Below are 18,317 nucleotides of genomic sequence, written 5' to 3'. Positions count from 1 at the left end.
ATAATATAAAAGCTGGAACTTCACAAAATGCAAATGAGTTTACAGTAATGATGGGGGCGGGGGGGGGGGGGGGGGGGGGGGGTGTCAATGATGTCTACAGCAATGAATTATCTCGTGCTGTTCTAAACTTAAAGTTAGTGTTGGAATCTAATGAAAAAAAACAAGCTCATCATCATTGGAATACCTCACAGACACGGTCTTATAAATGACTCGTGTGTTAATAAAGAAATCAATGAAGCCAACACACAGTTTGAGATGCTCTGTACAATGCATCAAAACACCCAGTTCTTGCCTCTGAACTATCTGGAGAGAAAATGCTTTATCAGACATGGACTGCACCTTAAACGGTAAGGGCAAGAAACTTCTCAGTTATAAAATTATGGAATTGTTGGTTGCAGCTCACAGAAATAATATTAACAATGTGCTGATAGCAGGAGAACCACGTTTAGCTTGCCAGCCACATGCAATAGCTCAACAAACCTTATCAACTGTAGCAGCAGAACCGACACTATCTACTGATAAAACAAAGATGTCACCAACTCCAACAGCAATGTTACCTTCTCTAGAAACAACAGCAGTTACAGAAGAAGGTTTATTGTCACCCCAACAAACATCACAACTACTATTACAAGAGTCAGTTGTTATGCCAGCATCACCAATGACAGAAGCATCAGCCTCCACAACTTTGGTAAAAGAAGAAACTATAGCAATAGCAGCACCAATAGAAGACTCCTGTGCCCCACCATCAACATCTCAACAGGCCACAACCATAGTCACCAAGGTCCCATCTCCAGCATCATCTGAAGGAGCAGAAAAAGAAGAGATGAACAATGAGACACTTTTTTCAAAGCTTATACCATCAACTGAAATGTCTGCTTCCACTTATCCAAGAAAAAGCCATAGAAGTAGAAGACCTGCTGTTCACAAAGACATATGGGATCAGAGCCGCATCAAGAAACAGAAGAAAGCACAAGTTAAATCCTAAGTAATGTGTGCACAAGCAGGCCCCTTAACAGGGAACCGATCAGTAAATCGAGTATCAATCCTGATGTATTGAGAGATTCTAATTTCACCCATAAACTGCAACTTTAAATCTGTATTGAACGATAGATTCTGTATATTCCTCCAAAATATCATAAGCCTTAGAGGAAAATTGGAGCTTTTGGGTCTCATGTTAAATGAAACCCAACCTCACATATTGTGCTTTACAGAACACCATGTAAGGTCTGCCATACTGATGCCCCATCTGGAAGGTTATGTTTTAGCTGATAGTTACTGTAGATTAAACAGAGAGAAAGGTGGATCTGTAATTTATGTCAAAGAGGGTATACCTCATAAATCACTTGACTTAAGTATGTACTGTGAAGATTTTAATTTTGAAGCATGTGGATCTGAAATTTTTGCTGATAATAAGTCTATTATAGTGGTAAAAATTTATACGAAAACCTGTATTTTCTTAAAACAGCTTGAATCAGTTTTGGTAAAAATATATTCAAAGGCTAAGCAGTTAGTCATTATGGGTGACTTTAATGTAAACTTCCTTAAAGACAACACCAGTAGAAGAGAATTAGAAAATTTATTGGAAACCTTTAAATTAACTCCAATAGTTCATTTCCTACCCGAGTGACAGATACAAGTGTAAGCCTTATTGACAACATCTTTATTGATAAGTTTAGTAGTAGTCTTAGTACTGTGTCAAATTCTTAATGGTCTGTCAGACCATGATGGGCAGTTGCTAACTCTTAATGACTCAAGTTCTGGCATTAATAATAATAATAATAATAATAATGATAATAATGATAATAATAATAATAATAATAATAACATATTGGATAACCACAGCGACTGCATAGAAGCGATGGAAAAAACGGATGCCTATAAATATCTAGGATACAGACAAAAAATAGGAATAGATAATACAAATATTAAAGAAGAACTAAAAGAAAAATATAGACAAAGACTAACAAAAATACTGAAAACAGAATTGACAGCAAGAAACAAGACCAAAGCTATAAATACTTATGCCATACCAATATTGACCTACTCATTTGGAGTAGTGAAATGGAGTAACACAGACCTAGAAGCACTCAATACACTTACACGATCACAATGCCATAAATATAGAATACATCACATACATTCAGCAACAGAAAGATTCACATTAAGCAGAAAGGAAGGAGGAAGGGGATTTATCGATATAAAAAACCTACATTATGGACAGGTAGACAATTTAAGAAAATTCTTTATAGAATGAGCAGAAACTAGCAAAATACACAAAGCAATCACTCATATAAATACATCGGCTACACCACTACAATTTCATAACCACCTCTACAACCCTTTAGACCACATAACATCAACAGATATGAAGAAAGTAAATTGGAAAAAGAAAACACTTCATGGCAAGCACCCGTATCATCTAACACAGACACACATCGATCAAGACGCATCCAACACATGGCTAAGAAAAGGCAATATATACAGTGAGACAGAAGGATTCATGATTGCAATACAGGATCAAACAATAAACACCAGGTATTACAGCAAGCATATTATTAAAGATCCCAATACCACAACAGATAAATGCAGACTTTGTAAACAACAAATAGAAACAGTAGATCACATCACAAGCGGATGTACAATACTAGCAAATACAGAATACCCCAGAAGACATGACAATGTCGCAAAAATAATACATCAACAGCTTGCCTTACAACATAAACTTTTAAAACAACAAGTTCCTACATACAAGTATGCACCACAAAATGTACTGGAGAATGATGAATACAAATTATACTGGAACAGAACCATTATAACAGATAAAACAACGCCACATAACAAACCTGACATCATACTCACCAATAAAAAGAAGAAATTAACACAACTAATCGAAATATCCATACCCAATACAACAAATATACAAAAGAAAACAGGAGAAAAAATTGAAAAATACATCCAACTGGCTGAGGAAGTCAAAGACATGTGGCATCAGGATAAAGTTGACATCATACCAATTATAGTATCAACTACAGGAGTCATACCACACAATATCCACCAGCACATCAATGCAATACAGCTACATCCAAACACATATATACAACTACAGAAATCCGTAATTATTGATACATGTTCAATTACCCGAAAGTTCCTAAATGCAATATAACACATACCGTACAGTTAATAGGAAGTGACGCTTGATCAAGGTCCGCATCACTTTCCATTCTCAACCAGACTTAACGTCTGAGAAAGTAAAGAAATAATAATAATAATAATAACAGTTTTTAGATCCTTCAGAACAATCAATGTGGAAACTTTAAAAAATTTCAATCAGCTCTTGCAGCAGACTGACTGGAGCCCAATAGACAAAGAAACAAATGTTAATATTAAATTCAACCTACTCACAGATGAATTCATGTCCCTCTTTGAGGCAGTATTTCACAAGAAATACTATTAAAATTAACCCCCAGAATTGCAAAATCAAACCCTGGATTCCAAAACGGATAAAAAATTGTATGTAATACAAAAACTGGTTATATATGTCACAGAGATGTTCTGAAGACCCTGCAATAAAAGAACGCTACAGATTATCTTGTAAAATCCTCCAAAACCTTACATATTAAAAGTCAAATAGACAACTCTAACAACAAAATAAAAACCATCTGGGATGTCATCAAAAGGGAGCTGGGAAAAAAAGAGAAGAGTGTATCCAGCATAGAAATAAGACAGTGCGGTAATTTAATTAAAGAAACGAATGCAGTTGTAACAGTCTTAAATGAGCACTTTCTAACAGCTTCTGAAAAAACTGGCTGTAAGGGTTCAGTCAACGAGGCTATGGACCTTCTGAAAGGATCTGGTCTGTGCAAAATTAATCAAATGCTCATAGCCCCAGTTACAGTCAGTGAAGTGAAAAGGATCATCACTAAAATGCAAACCAAAATGTCATCTGGCTTTGATAATATCTCCACTAAGGTACTTAAGCACTGTCATAATGCCATTTGTGTAATACTTTGCCATATATTTAATGAATCCCTTCAACAAGGTATTGTCCCTGATAGAATGAAGTATGCCAATGTGAAACCATTGTTCAAGTAGGGGGAAAAACTGATGCTTCTAACTACCACCCTTTATCCCTTTTAACATGCTTCTCCAAAGTTTTTGAGAAAATGATGCACAGGAGTACTGTATAACACCTGAATTTCCACATGGCTCTTAGTCAATGCCAATTTGGTTTCCAATCAGGCCTGTCAACTGATGATGCCATCTTCTCCTTTACTAATAATGTTCTAGAGGCACTGAACAATAAATTGCCTTCAGTTGGTATTTTTTCGACTTAACCAAAGCCTTTGACTGCGAGAGCCACAAAATCCTCCTTTCAAAAGCAGCCTATTATGGTTTAACTGACACAGTGGGAATGTGGCTCAGATCATACCTGACTGACAGAAAGCAGAGGGTACTGCTGAATCATGAAGATGGCTCAATAGCTTCATCTGGTTGGAAAACAGTTAGTGTAGGCGTGCCATAAGGTTTGGTGCTTGGCCCTTTGCTCTTTCTTATTTTTATTGATGACCTTCCTCACTGTTCTAAGACTACCATCAAATTTACTCTTTTCACAGATGATACATCCCTTGTAATTGAAAAAACACCTGAAAATGATATCATATCATCTGCCAACTTGGTGTTCCATGACCTCCATAAGTGGTTCAGATGCAACGGCCTAACTTTAAATCTAAAAAAAAGAAAAAAAAAAACAGTTTATAAATTTCCATGGGTCTCACAAAGTTCAGGATGACGTAAGTCTAAGCTGTAATGATCAAGATAGACATCAAGTTTATTCAACAAAATTTTTTGGGCTCCACATTGACAATAAATTAAATTGGTCTTGCCATATTTTGGACTTGAGAAAAAGACTTAGTTCAGCAACTTATGCTCTATGTATTATAGCAGCAACTGCTAATAGTGATGCCATTAAGGCTGCTTATTTTGGCTATTTCCATTCATTGTTATCCTATGTCTTAATATTCTGGGGTAACCAACCCATGGCAAATAAAGTATTTGTAACTCAGAATAGAGCAATTCGGATTATAAGTGGAGTTAACAGGAATCATTCATGCAGAAATCTTTTTAAAACACACAAAATATTAACAATGACCTCACAATATATCTTATCCCTTACGTGCTTTTCAGCTAAGAACCTACACATGTACAAAACCAATACTTCTTATCATGACTATGACAGAAGAACAAAACATGACTTTCATGTTGACAAAAAACTTGAGTCTGATACAAAAGGGATTATACTACTCAACCATAAAGGTGTTTAATGCACTCCCGTCTGACATAAAAAATCTTACCAGTGAAATGCCAAAATTTAAGAGCAAATTGAAGGAATAGCATCTGGAAAAAGCATTTTACTCTCTTAATCAATTCTTTAACGTAAAATTGTAACTTAGATGAAATACTTTACTTGTAATATTTGCTATTGCCACTATGTAACTTAATACATCTTACACCAGTACAGGAATTCGTGTTCAGGCAATTGGCACTATCAAATTCCTGCTAATGTATAGTTAGTTTGTAATATCGAAAATTTTAATTTATTATTTGATCATTTTATACCTCTGTTTTACCATAGAAAATGCTTAAGCCTGTAACTATTAACATACTTTGTTTCTTATACACCAACTGCAATTTACATTTGTTAGCATATACAAGTAGGCTACTGTGTTGATTTATATTGTGACTCATTCCATATCCATGCAATTCTTTTGTATACCGAATCTACGGAATACAAATAAATAAATAAATAAATAAAATGACCCACTGCAGGAATAAAAACATCATCAGAACAAAAAGAATAACATATAGGTCTCTCAGAACTTGGAATGACCTAAAGAAAAAGCAGCACCACAAACTTCAAAGTAGCACACTAAAGAAGCTAATACATAAATTTAAAACTATGTGCATAAAATCTGGAATTCAGAAATCAGTAAACAAAATAAAAACTATTTGGAATGTGATGAAGAAGGAAACGCAGAGAAACAGGGCATGTAATACCTACATATTAAACAAGATAACTATAGTGTAAAGAAACCTGAAGTAGTTGAAGAGATCTTGAACAAACATTTTTGACAGCAGCAATAATGCAGGCTATAAAGGATCCGTGGCTGTAGCAGTTGTTGTTCTACAGAAAAACAACAGTCATTAAAAATGAAAATTCTGTTGGTTTGGACAACATTTCCAGTAAAATATTGTTATAAATATACACAGGGTGTATACGTGGACAAGGAAAAAAAATTCCCGGAATTTTCCCATGTTTCCCGGTTAAAAATACACTTCCTCCCAGGTGAAAATACACTTTTTCTGTGTTAAGTGACAGCATACTCTTCCTCGGCACTGTAAAACTCATAAATCCTTTGAATGTTTATGGTTTATATACCGACGTAGTATATCCCGGCACTTTAGAAAACGAAACTCAGGGGAGAAAAACACGTTTTGAAAGACCTTTGGTCTGCAGCAACATATACGCTACATATTTTCGTATTATGAAGGTATAAATCTGAATTCCAACAAACACCGCATGTCACTTTCCGAAGCATTGAAATCGAGATTGTGATGCGCCTTTGTAAGCCAGTCATAGCTCACGTCATGTGATCTCTCCAGCTGATGACAGCATAATACACGTGATGCAGTCAGTCAATAGCAAGATCACTTTTAAGTAGCGCGAACACACAAATAAGGAAAGTTAATGGTTTAAATTAATATACATAGCATTCACATAAGAAGATTAATAATCTGGAAGAGAAGCTAAGCCTCCACATATAACATTGATCTTTTTTCCGCATGTTACACTTTAAGATACATCACACAAATCTGCCAGTAAATTTAAAATAATGATGTAAATGTCTGATCTTCTGGGCTCAAAATTCTTCTAAATGGTCGTCCTTGTAGGGTTGATTTTTAAATGAGAGCGAAACACTTTGTGATTTAAGAAATTCATCGTACATAATAGCACATAGTTCATCTTGTGTAAACGGAAATTTACTTTGAATGTAACGCTTTTCAAACAACCAATTGCAACATTTTCCCGTGACCTGTTAGAAATAGGTTCGTTTCAGCAGTTGCCAGGGAGCGCCAGGTAACGGGCGTCACCGCACTTGCGCAGCTACGATGACGCAGGAAGCCCAATGTTCCTTCGTGTAAAACATTAAAAGCTCTTACATTATGACATAAAAGAAACAAGACATCACAAGATACTTCAAGAGCATCCGAATTTCGTTAACCATACTAAAATGCATAGTTCGCCTTAAAGTGCACATTCGAGATTCAGATGCAAATTTTCTTGGAGTACCAATACTGTATTACCTCATGTTTGGTTCTTTATTATGGTATAATGCCATATGTGCACTTGAAATGCAGCGAACAGTTGAAACTAGCCAACAATGTGAAATTAAACACTTTGTTTTAAATAAATTGACTGCCTCAGCGGAAAATATTTAATAACAGCCATATCATTTTAGCAAATTGACAAAAATAACTTCATTGTTCTGCAAGGCAATCAATGCTTGGTTGTCAGAAAGATGGACATAAAATCTGAAACTAATAACATATTTTAGCCTTCTGTAATTATGCGAATGGATTTTTAATTCATTTACTAGCTCCCAGCCACAAAAATCCATTTTGTTTTCATTTAACGTGAGAGCAAGAAACAAGGAGGAAAGAACAAAACCACTGAACGTAAACACGGGTCACGTGGAGGGGACCCACCTCCCCACCACAACTCAGTCTGCTCTGTGCATCAGCCCCGGATCTTCGATATTTCCGAACCAGGACAATACTAGATAGTGGCACCCAGCCACACTTCTGTAACCAGAAGCAACTGCGCATGCCCAAGAGCCCACCCGCAACTGCACAAATGAATCTAATTTAAACAGTTGTCACGTCACGCTCATCGGAGGCAATTTGTTGTTAAGAAGTATTGCATAGTCTTTCTAAAGCCTTTGACACACTTTGCTGTTGGCAGACGCTTGTCTGAGCACTTGTTTTGCTGTTGTATATGGCTTATTTCCTTTGCAACTTAAATTTCATTTCAGTTTTCTTTTTCTCTCTCATTCATGTTCTGTTGCTGCAGAATTATTCTGTAGTAGCAGGACAGAGTAATATCCTTTGTTAGAGTATCAGTTCTTACCAGCCAAAATCACAAAAATTTAACTGAAAACTACAACAATGAAAAATTCCCGGAATTCTGAACAATTCCTGAGTTTTTCCCGGATCTCCCGGTTGCCCCAGGTTGTATACACACTGTACATAGATCAAGTCTGTTGCAACATATTAAATGCATCTCTGAAAGAAGAAATAGTCCCTGACAGATTAAAACTGGCTATAGTAATTATTCTCTTTAAAAAAGACCTAAAAGTAATGTCACAAACTATTCCCCAATATTCCTTCTAATTTGTCTTCTCAAAAATTCTTGAAAATCTCATGCACAGATTGACTGTTGATCTCCTAACTTCCTCTACATTTTCGACAACAGTCAATCTGGGTTTCATATTGGTCTTTGTACAGAACAAGCAATAGTCTCTTTCAACAATCAAGTTTCAGAAGCCACTAACAAAAAGAATCTGTGGTAGGTATTTTTTGTGATCTCTCAAGCTATGGCCCACAGGCTGGATCCCGCCTGCAGCATCAGTTCATCCAGCCCACTGATGGTAATTAAATTTGCATGATAGAGAGTACAGATCACAAGACATTTTGATACAATTAAAATTTAAATATCTTGTCTACGATACTAGAAGGTCATTGCAGGAGCCACACTTTCTGCTATGTATCTCAAATTTACCATGTTCATTTTTCAAATGTTGTATCTAGATTTTCAAGTTTATTGTAATGCTCACTTATTTCGTGCCATCCGAAGACTTCAATTATGTTTATAAGTCAATGTCTTTTTCATGCTCAGATCTTGTTTATTTCACCCTTAATTATGGCTAAGAAAGTAATGAAAAGTGGACACTGACTATTGAGTTTTCACTAAAGAATAGGGAGTAAAGTACTGATTTCTGGAAACAAAAGACTAGAAAGCTACAGTGGTGTCCAAAATTAAAGCAAAAAAACGCTATTTCCCTGACTGGTGTATAATTCATGATATAATCATACACACTGTGAACAGATGTCTGTATGATTATGGAAGATGGCAGTGCGGTCAACAAACAACAATGTCAGTGATGATGTCAGGGCACCTATCAAATGGGGTGGTGTTTGCTGGGTAGTCCCACATCCACAATCGCTTTGTACATAGTCACAGATGGTACAATATGGCAGAGAGAAATCACCTACCAGACTCTCTGCAGTGTAGGACTGTAGGAAGAAAAGAAGCAAGACAGTTTCAAACTGATGAGGCCCAATGGCTCAATGTGAATCATTTTGTTGTTTCTCAGATGTGGCAACATTTTACAGATACCAAAACCGTGTCCCAACCACCAGTGCAGGGCTGAGTGCACATGGCATCAGAAAGAGAGGACCATTATTTGGCTGTAAGTGCAGAACTGTACGGTCTTAGTATTGCACGGCAACTGGCATCTGACCTCTCAGCATCCACTGGACATGTTGTATTGAGGTTAACAGTGTTTAGTAGACCTCGACAGAGTGGCCTTTATTGTGAGAGACCTGCTGTACGTGTATCTCTGATGCGTCTTCACAGGAGGAAACGCACAGAGTGGAGTCTTCAACATGCCACATGGATGGCCAAACAGTGGGCCAATGTCCTTTTTCACAGATGAATGCTGATTTGGTCTGGGGTTTTTCCCGACAGATTCACTACTGGAGCAAACATGGAACTTGATTTAGGGATCCAAACGTTGTGGAAAGAGACTGATATTGAGCAGGATTCCTAATGGTGTAGGCAAGTATGATGCTGACCACTCAAACGTTTCTTCATGAAAGTGTATGAGTGAATCAGCAAGGTTTAACTGCTGTCAGGTATCGTGACAAGATGTTAGGAATTCATGTGTGGTTGTTGTGAGGTGCTGTGGCCCAGACTCTGTATTAATGGGCAATAATTCTCGACCTCATAGAGCATAGGTGGAGGATGTTTCCTTGGAAATGGAAAATATTGCATGCATAGCATGGCCTGCTGACTCCCCCAATTTGAATCCCATAGAGCAGGTCTGCAATGCACTAGGGAGATGAGCTGCATCAAGTCCAGCATCCACCAACCACTCTCTAAGACTTTTGAGGAGCTGAACATGAATAATGGGCATTATTGCTTCAACATGACACTGATAACATCATTCACCGTATTCTCGGTCTTTGTCAGACCTGTACTGCTGCCAGAGGTGGTCAAACCACATACTGAAAACATTAACCAGTTGTTAGAATTGTGTGTGTGTGGGGGCGCGCGTGCACACATTCATCAAGTTGGAAAAAACAAAGAACATTTTTGTCTCCCATTATGCATATTGCAATTGTTTACGTTCTGTATTCTTTGCATTATTTCTACTTTACTGTCACCTGTTTATACTGTTTTGTGGCAAAACAAATGTAACCTTGCAACATTTCTGTTTGTTGCTTCAATTTTGGACACCAGTGTACTTGCATAGTATGCAGTGAAAACATTGTCATTTTGAAAGAAATAAAGCTTTGACATTAGTATGGAGAAAAAAACATCAATCAAGACATTCACAGTCTTCTGGAAAGTTAAACTCTGAGAAATATGAGTTCACAAAACGAAATTTAGAAACCAAAAGAAATCTCTTCACAGGAAAGTTGGTGAACCTGTCACTTGCACAAGTTACAAAATAGTGCACAAGATGGTAGAATGAGGAAACTGTTTACCAATTGCAGTATTGTCAAAGAATTTATGATGGCAACAGCACATGACACTTGTCCTAAGAAAGCTGCTTCATTTGGAAGTATCAGCTTTTCAGCAAGTTCAATTGAGCAGCAAACAGAGGGAATTGGAGAGAACATAGTGTTACAGTTACGCAAGAAAGCTAGGAACTTCTTGTGGTATTCTCTGGCAGTGGATGAATTTACTAATCTCCAGAGAACTCACCCCTGTGGTGTGGTGGCCAGTGAGAGCTGAGGAAAGAAGCTGTAATGAGCTCTTGGGATCTCTTTGGTGGTGTTAGCTGTTGGTGGATGATCAATATTGGTCTCATGTTACCCAGTGTAAGTTATTGAGTACCAACATGACTTGTGTGATTTTATCAGGAGGGCACTGAGCTATTAGGGCAGTGTTCACTGTCATTTTGGCCTGTCTTCCTTCTGTTTGTTAGGTATGGATACCCTTGCCTCTATGGTATTTGAAGGGCAATGTGACTGCAAGGTATTACAGACATTTTCAACTGATTCACTGTCTTATATCTCATTTTACTTTGTTTTGTATGGTAACTTATGCATCCATGGTGTTCGTGAAGCTTTAGCCAGTGTAAAGCACCAACTTCCAGAAGGAAGTTTGTTTTGAAGGTTGGTGGTGTGCATTAGTATACACATTATCTGTTTTTGTCCACCTTCCCTTAATTCTTCTGATTTTTAAAGTAAATGGTCAAGTAATTTTCAGGTGGAGGTGTAGTGAAATGTTAAGTATTACCAGTTAACATAGACGATTAATTGTTCATCGCAGAATGTGTGTCAGTATTGCAAGTTATTGGCCTATTAATAATTTGCTTTTGTTGCTCTGCTTCCTTTGAAGCTACTGCTGAAGATGTATGCTGTCTAAGAAATTATATAGTGTGTCTATTCTATTTAGTGGCATGGATACATTTCAGTCTGTTCCAGGATGCATTTATTCCCTCCGAACCACTATGGACTAATGTGTGTACTGATGAGCTTTTAATTTCATGATATGTGAGTGTCCTTGTGGCTGCTTTAATGGTTTGTTAGAATGGAAAATTTTTCTGATATTACTATCTAATTGCTAAATTTATTTTTTTTTTAATTTGTAGCTGGTTTCTTAAATCTTTTGGTTAAGTTATTAAAAAGCAGTGAAGTAGTTGTGGTTTTTGGTAAGAGCTCAGTTTAATTAATTCTACCCTAAGAGTTATTTATTTGATGCAAGGCTTAATTCTACCCTAAGAGTTATTTATTTGATGCAAGGCTGTGTGTTGAAATTGTGTAATTAAAATTATTTGTGCTGAAGGAAACTCATTAATAATCTCTTGTACTCCATTGCTGGTAAGTGTTACCCAGGATCGGGCTCCACTTACTCATGCCCCATCAGCTTGCTTAACCGACTGTTTATGTCAGTTGGATTGCATACACACTGTGGCTCTCGACACTGTCTGTCTTCATACTGTTTCCTCCATCCACAGCCATGCTAACGTTCCTTTTCAAGTTAAGGTTATACTTGGAACATTTCTGAATTTGGATCCATTAGCAAGTGGCCTTCACCTAAAACAAATTTTGATGTGCATTGGGATCCCAGCATGTACCTTAATCTGTTGTAGCTTTATTATTATTATGTTATTGGAAAATGTGTTAAATCTTTAATTGAAGGGTTTTTCTGGGTTTAAAACTGCCTTGCCTAGATATTGGTGTTAAATTGTTTTGCACTGTTTTAAGCGTGGTTTTAGGATTTTTTAATCAGTCACATTTAAATCATGTTTTATTCTCACCATGTGGTAATTAAGGCCATTCTGATCTGTTATGGTGCTGTTGTTAATCTTAACATCTGCCTTTATTATGGCTTTAGCCTATTACGTTCTGTGCCTTATATAGGGCGTGTCTTACCTTGAAGAATATTAAGTCACCTTGGGTCAAACTTAACTTTAAATTTTCTGTAAATTATTTACATTGGCATTGAATTTTAAATGTGTTTGTCACTTCTTGGCCTTTTAATTACTTTTTAAAAATAAATAAAAGTACAATTGGTTGCTATGTGATTGAAACTATGTAAAATAAAGTTTTGTTCTACCAGTGAATGAAGAATGTAAAATCTCCACTGGTCCAGCCCTTCCCAGTTTTCCTTCCTGACTGATTTAAGAGGCTGTAATAATCACCATTTCAACTGGTTTACACAGAGCATGGTTGCGCACTGGTTATGTGGAAATTTTTTGCCTAAGCACCTTCATACACTGGCCTTTTCTTTTCTCTGACTTTGTATTAATTATTGTACTGTTTAAGGTAAATATTATTGTACTATTGAGGCTCAGGTGTAACTTGAAATAGCTCTGCTTTGCCATGAGTACCCCCAATATGAATCTAAAATACGTGGCCAGGAAACTGATGGGAATGTAAATGAATTGGCAGCACATTATGTCTTACTACTGAACACCTGGTGAACATCACTCCTGACAGCATCAGTGAGGTAGGTTCAGCTATTATTTTTTAATCTTCAGTCCTTTTAAAATTGCCTCAAAATATTGCCTTTCTTAATGACAATCAACCTACCCGTAGACAGTGATGACAGATGCAAGCACTACTGGTGTACTGGAATAACCCAGTGTCTGACTTAAAGCAATTAGAGCTAACAACTGAGCAAGGTAGTTCAGTGGAACAAAAGCTTAGCCAAATTAAAGAGTTGCAAGTTAAGGTTAGTCTTCTTGAATTGGAAGAGGGAGGAAGTCCTATTCAGGATGAGGGTGGAATTGCTAGAGAGGTTTAGCAGAATACCATCGATGTTGTGGAATTACCGACAACATTGTCAGTTGGTAAAGAGGATGCTAAATTACCAAATCCTCTGGTTCAGCCATTGAGAGGGGTCATTGATGCTTCAGTAGAGCAGCTTAGGCAGCTTGATAGTTTTTTGTAGATAACAGTCCACTTGATCATCATGTGCATGTGTTAGGCGTTTCACAAAAAATTATTATGGAGTCATTATATCCATTATATCGGGGGTTTTACGTAAGATTTTTTTCTAGGTACTCTCAAATCAGGCTTCATTAAGTGCACTCAGGAAAAAAATTATAAAGCTTAAATTACCCCCTCAAATTAAGAGAGAACTTGAGAATAAATATTTTGTGTGTGCAATCTACTGATAAGAACTTAGCTGATTATATAGAGAGTGTTCGCACCACCTTAGAGCTTCCAGTCACAGAGTTAGGTATTGTTCATAATGTTCTTGGAGGGATGAAACTGGAGGACAGTTTGTGGGTTGCCTTTTCTACTAAACCCACTTCTCTGGCTGAACTTGATCATTTGCTTGTCTCTGTTGAAGAAATGTGGTTGGCTGATGAATGCCGTGACAAAATTGGGAATGCCCATCCTAGCGTTTGCCAGAATCTTGAGAGTTTTGAAAGAGTTCCTTTTATTCAACTTAGTGTCAAGAACTGTTATTGATGTGATAATCCACATTCAGTGAGAGACTGCATGGCCAAGCAGGGTCCAGGTCTGAGCAGCTGATGCCAGAAAAACACGGGCATGGATAACGCCCCTAAACCACCTAAACTGTGTACCCATATTAGACCGGCACTGTGTGGAAGACTTCCTTATGTCTCTCTGCAGTTTAATCAGGAGCCTGTCCATGCTCTTCTTGTCTCTGGTAGTACCTTTTCCTTGCTTATCAATGGTATCTTGAGTTTTGTGCTATTTGCAGGTTGCCCTTCTTGTGTGCTTCAAATTGGGGAAGTTGTGCTGTCAATGGGCAAATATTGCCTTTGATAGGTACAAAGAGAGGTAACTTAGTATCCTGGGGTTTTCATGGCCCATTAATCTGTTAGTAGTTGACGGTCTCACTGTTAATTTACTTTTTGGGTACGATTTTATATGCCGTAATGGACTTGTCCTTGATTATGAGTATAACATGTTTTATTTCAAGTTTTGTTCTAGTGTACGTATTGCTCTTTGCTCATCAGGTACATTTTCTTGTTAATATGGTGCACAAGCAAGGAAGGTCGCGGTTTCAATCCGGACGTTGACCAAGATAGTAAAAGTGCAGGTCCTTCAGGGTTTCCTCGAAGTTCTAACTGACAGACTTGGTGGTACTAACAGAACTGAGTATAAGATCCATTTGAAAGATAATGTACCTATTAGAAAAACTCCTTATAGATTATCCCCTTCTAAGAGGAAAGCCCTTATGGGAGTAATCAGTGGTTTGATTCATGAAGGGGTTATTACTGCGTCCACCTCCCCTTATGCCTCCTCTGTCTTTTTTGTTCCCAAGAGGCAGGGAGGCTATTATACGGATGTTCTTGATTACAGGCTTCTCAATGAAAAAGGTCACCTTACAGTCTCTGCCTTTCCCAGATCTATTTAGTTGTTTTACTTGGTTTCCATGGGCACACTGTTTTACTGTTTTAGATGTAAACCAAACTTAATGTGCATGGTGTCATTAAATTTAAGTACGTCTACAACTACCTGGATGATGATGTTATCTACAGTGTGAGCTTTGATGAGCATTTTGTTCATCTTCAGCAAGTGTTACTTTATTTTAGAGAGGCAGATCTTACCGTCGAACTATTTGAGATCAATTTAGCTAGATTGCAGGTTTCCTTTTTGGGTCATTTAGTTTCTCCTGATGGAATCATAATAGACCAAGGGCATATGCGTGATCAGCACAACTTTCCACTACCTAAGAATAAGAAGGACAAAACCAGATTTATTGTCACGGTCAATTATTTTCAGAATTCGTCTCAAATTTTCCTCAGCTGGCTGCTCCCCTCAATAAGTTATGTAAGAAAGGAGAAGTCTTTGTTCGGGGTGAAAGCCAACAAGCCTCCTTTGAAGCCATTATGGAAGGTCTGGCCAACCCTCCCATTTCAGAAATTCTACATTTTGAACTTCCTTTTATCATGCAAACTGATGCTTGATACTCTGGTGTGGCCACTGTACTTTTGCAGGAGTCTGAGGGGCAAAGATGTCTGTACTTTATGCCTCAAGAGGATTATCACCTGTGGAATTAAAATATTCGGTGTATGTATGGGAACTCCTCACTGTTCTCTTCATCCTAGAGAAGTTCAATTTTGTATAGAGCATAGGCAGCTTCAGCTTGAAACAGATTCAGGCATTAAGCTAGGTCAGAAAAATGGGAAGAATCGCCCACTGGGTCCGTATATCCGCATTTAAGTTGACGGTGTTAGGCATGTTAACGGCACTGACAATAAAGTCACTGATGCCCTTAGCATAATGTTTGAAGAATGTGACTATACTGACCCAGAGGATGTTGTTCAAAAGTCAGGCATATGGGAGCCATGATCACGGAAATTCCACAGTTATTTGCAGGTCGTAAACTTCAGCAAGACCAAAAACCAATTATTCGACCTATTAAATGCCACTTACAAGAGGGAGAGGCGGTTAATCATTATGTTCTATGCAAGGGCATTCATTGTTTGTCATAAGGGTAGCCAAGGCAAGGGACTAAAGATTTATCTCCCTCGAGAGTTAATACTCACTGAGTTTCATTATTTTATTAACTCTGTTATAGGGGGACACTTGGGACTATATAAAGCACTTGTTAAGATTAGGGAACACGTTACCTGGCCTTCGTTGTACAAGTATGTTCGGCATTTGGTGGGGAGTGGAAAAAATGCAAAATAGCTAAGCCTAATCCTAATTCTCAGGAAGGTTTTTGCATTCTACTTGCAAACATTGCCCCATGGACAAAAATTATATTAATTATATAGGTCCCTTCCCTTGTAGCAGTAAAAGGTATTGTTATATTCTTGTGGTAGTAGATGCATTTATCCATTTTACTTGGTCGTTTCCTAGTCAAGGTGACACTGTTGGCTAGACCATTCAATATCTGTCTAAAATATTTTCCATTTTTAGTCCATCTAAGAGCTTGGTTTATGACAATGCACCATATTGTCCCTAAGGCATGCACAAAATTATATTTTCAAAATGGCATTTAGCATGCTACAACTCCTCCTTCTTATTCCCAGGGATCGTTTGCCAAGAGGGTTAATAGGAACCTTAAATCAACACTTATCATCTTCCACACTAAGGCCCAGAAGAAATGGTGCAGTTCTATCCTTTTTTCACAGTCGGGCAGATAACTGACAAATGAAGAGTGCAGGCCATACAGTTATTCCATACAATACAATACTCTCAAGCCAGAATGAAAGCTCAGAAAGAAATATAGAAAATTAAGTTCAACATTCTGTGTTAACTATCAGGTGAGTAGTTAATGTGCGATGCACAAAAGATTAGGACAATCAATATATTTATTTAATAAAAAATTAAGCGAGTTGAAAAGTTTAAATATCTCGGAGAATGGATAACAGCCACCTTAAAAGAGAAAGAAGCCTTCATGTTCTGCATGAATAAAATGGAAGTGGCATTCCATTTAACCAAAAACGTCTACAACAAAAGATCAGTATTGTTCAATGCAAAGTGAAATCATTACTGGAGTGTTATCCGTCCGGAGGTCTTGTACACTTCTGAACGCCTGGTAATGAACAAAAAAAGGCCTAATTGAAAAACTGGAGGCCACGGAAAGGAAGATTTTGAGAAAGATCTTAGGCCCAGTCAGAGAGAATGCGGAATATAGAAGACGTCATAATCATGAACTGTATTCCCACATAGAGAAGATAACCAATACCATATGGAAAAGAAGAATTATGTTTTATGGACATATAACCTGAATGAGCCCTGGAAGACTCATCAATCGTATGATCACCTACTTTCAGGAGAAGAAAACAAAAGAGGCCTGGTTCACAGAGGTGGAGAAATATCTTAAAGAAGTGGGGATCACCCATTATGACATCTTGGAGCATGTCCCACTCAAGGAGAAAGTTACGGCATGGCAGGATTTCCAAGAAAAGCCAAAACTAAAAACAGGAAAGGCTTGGGCCCAAGAGAGGAAGGGGCAACACCGAAAACGAATGTGGGAGCACTGGGCAAACATCAGAACACGTAAAGCAAGACAGTTGACATAACTTGGTCAACGGATGGCCTATACGAAATGAATGAAAAATAATAACAATTCACTGAAAAAAAATAGAAAAAAACCTTCAGAATAATGAATGGTGTCCATCATACACTCTTGCAGGTAGTTGTTTTGAAAGACGGAGATCACTATCGCCACCTCACACTATATGTTTTCCTTGTTAATTTTTGTTTGTAGTAACTATTTCCTCGACAAAGACAACAGCAAATAAAACACAAGAACCAAACACAGTCTACACACTAAACTGAAAATTTCTTTAATCTGGTTCATAAAGAAGATTATTATTCCACCATTAAGCTGTTCAATACACTCTCACCACATATCAAATGTCTTCATAATCAACTGCCAAAATTCAAACAAATTCTCAAAAAGAGTATCTCTTTAAAAAATCTATTCATATGGTCAATGACTTAGAAAATGAATGTAATCACTAAACTTGAAATATTGTTGTGCTAGTTTTAATTAATTTCATGTAGAGCACCTTCATAGAAATGCAGAA

General features: G+C 37.3%; 1 protein-coding gene across 1 annotated transcript in view; it reads left to right on the top strand.

Moving 5' to 3' along the window:
- Window positions 1-328: 328 nt before the first annotated feature.
- Window positions 329-18,317, top strand: part of LOC126235218 (uncharacterized) — a 47,523-nt gene continuing 29,534 nt past the window's right edge. Inside the window, exon 1 of the mRNA XM_049943949.1 lies at window positions 329-973. Within this exon, the coding sequence (XP_049799906.1) occupies window positions 329-973 (645 nt within the window). The remainder of the gene's footprint in view (window positions 974-18,317) is intronic.

This window comes from Schistocerca nitens, chromosome 2 (assembly GCF_023898315.1).
Source record: "Schistocerca nitens isolate TAMUIC-IGC-003100 chromosome 2, iqSchNite1.1, whole genome shotgun sequence".
Classification (NCBI taxonomy): domain Eukaryota; kingdom Metazoa; phylum Arthropoda; class Insecta; order Orthoptera; family Acrididae; genus Schistocerca; species Schistocerca nitens.
Note: the sequence above shows the minus strand (reverse complement) of the source record. Positions and strands in the feature narration are given on the sequence as shown.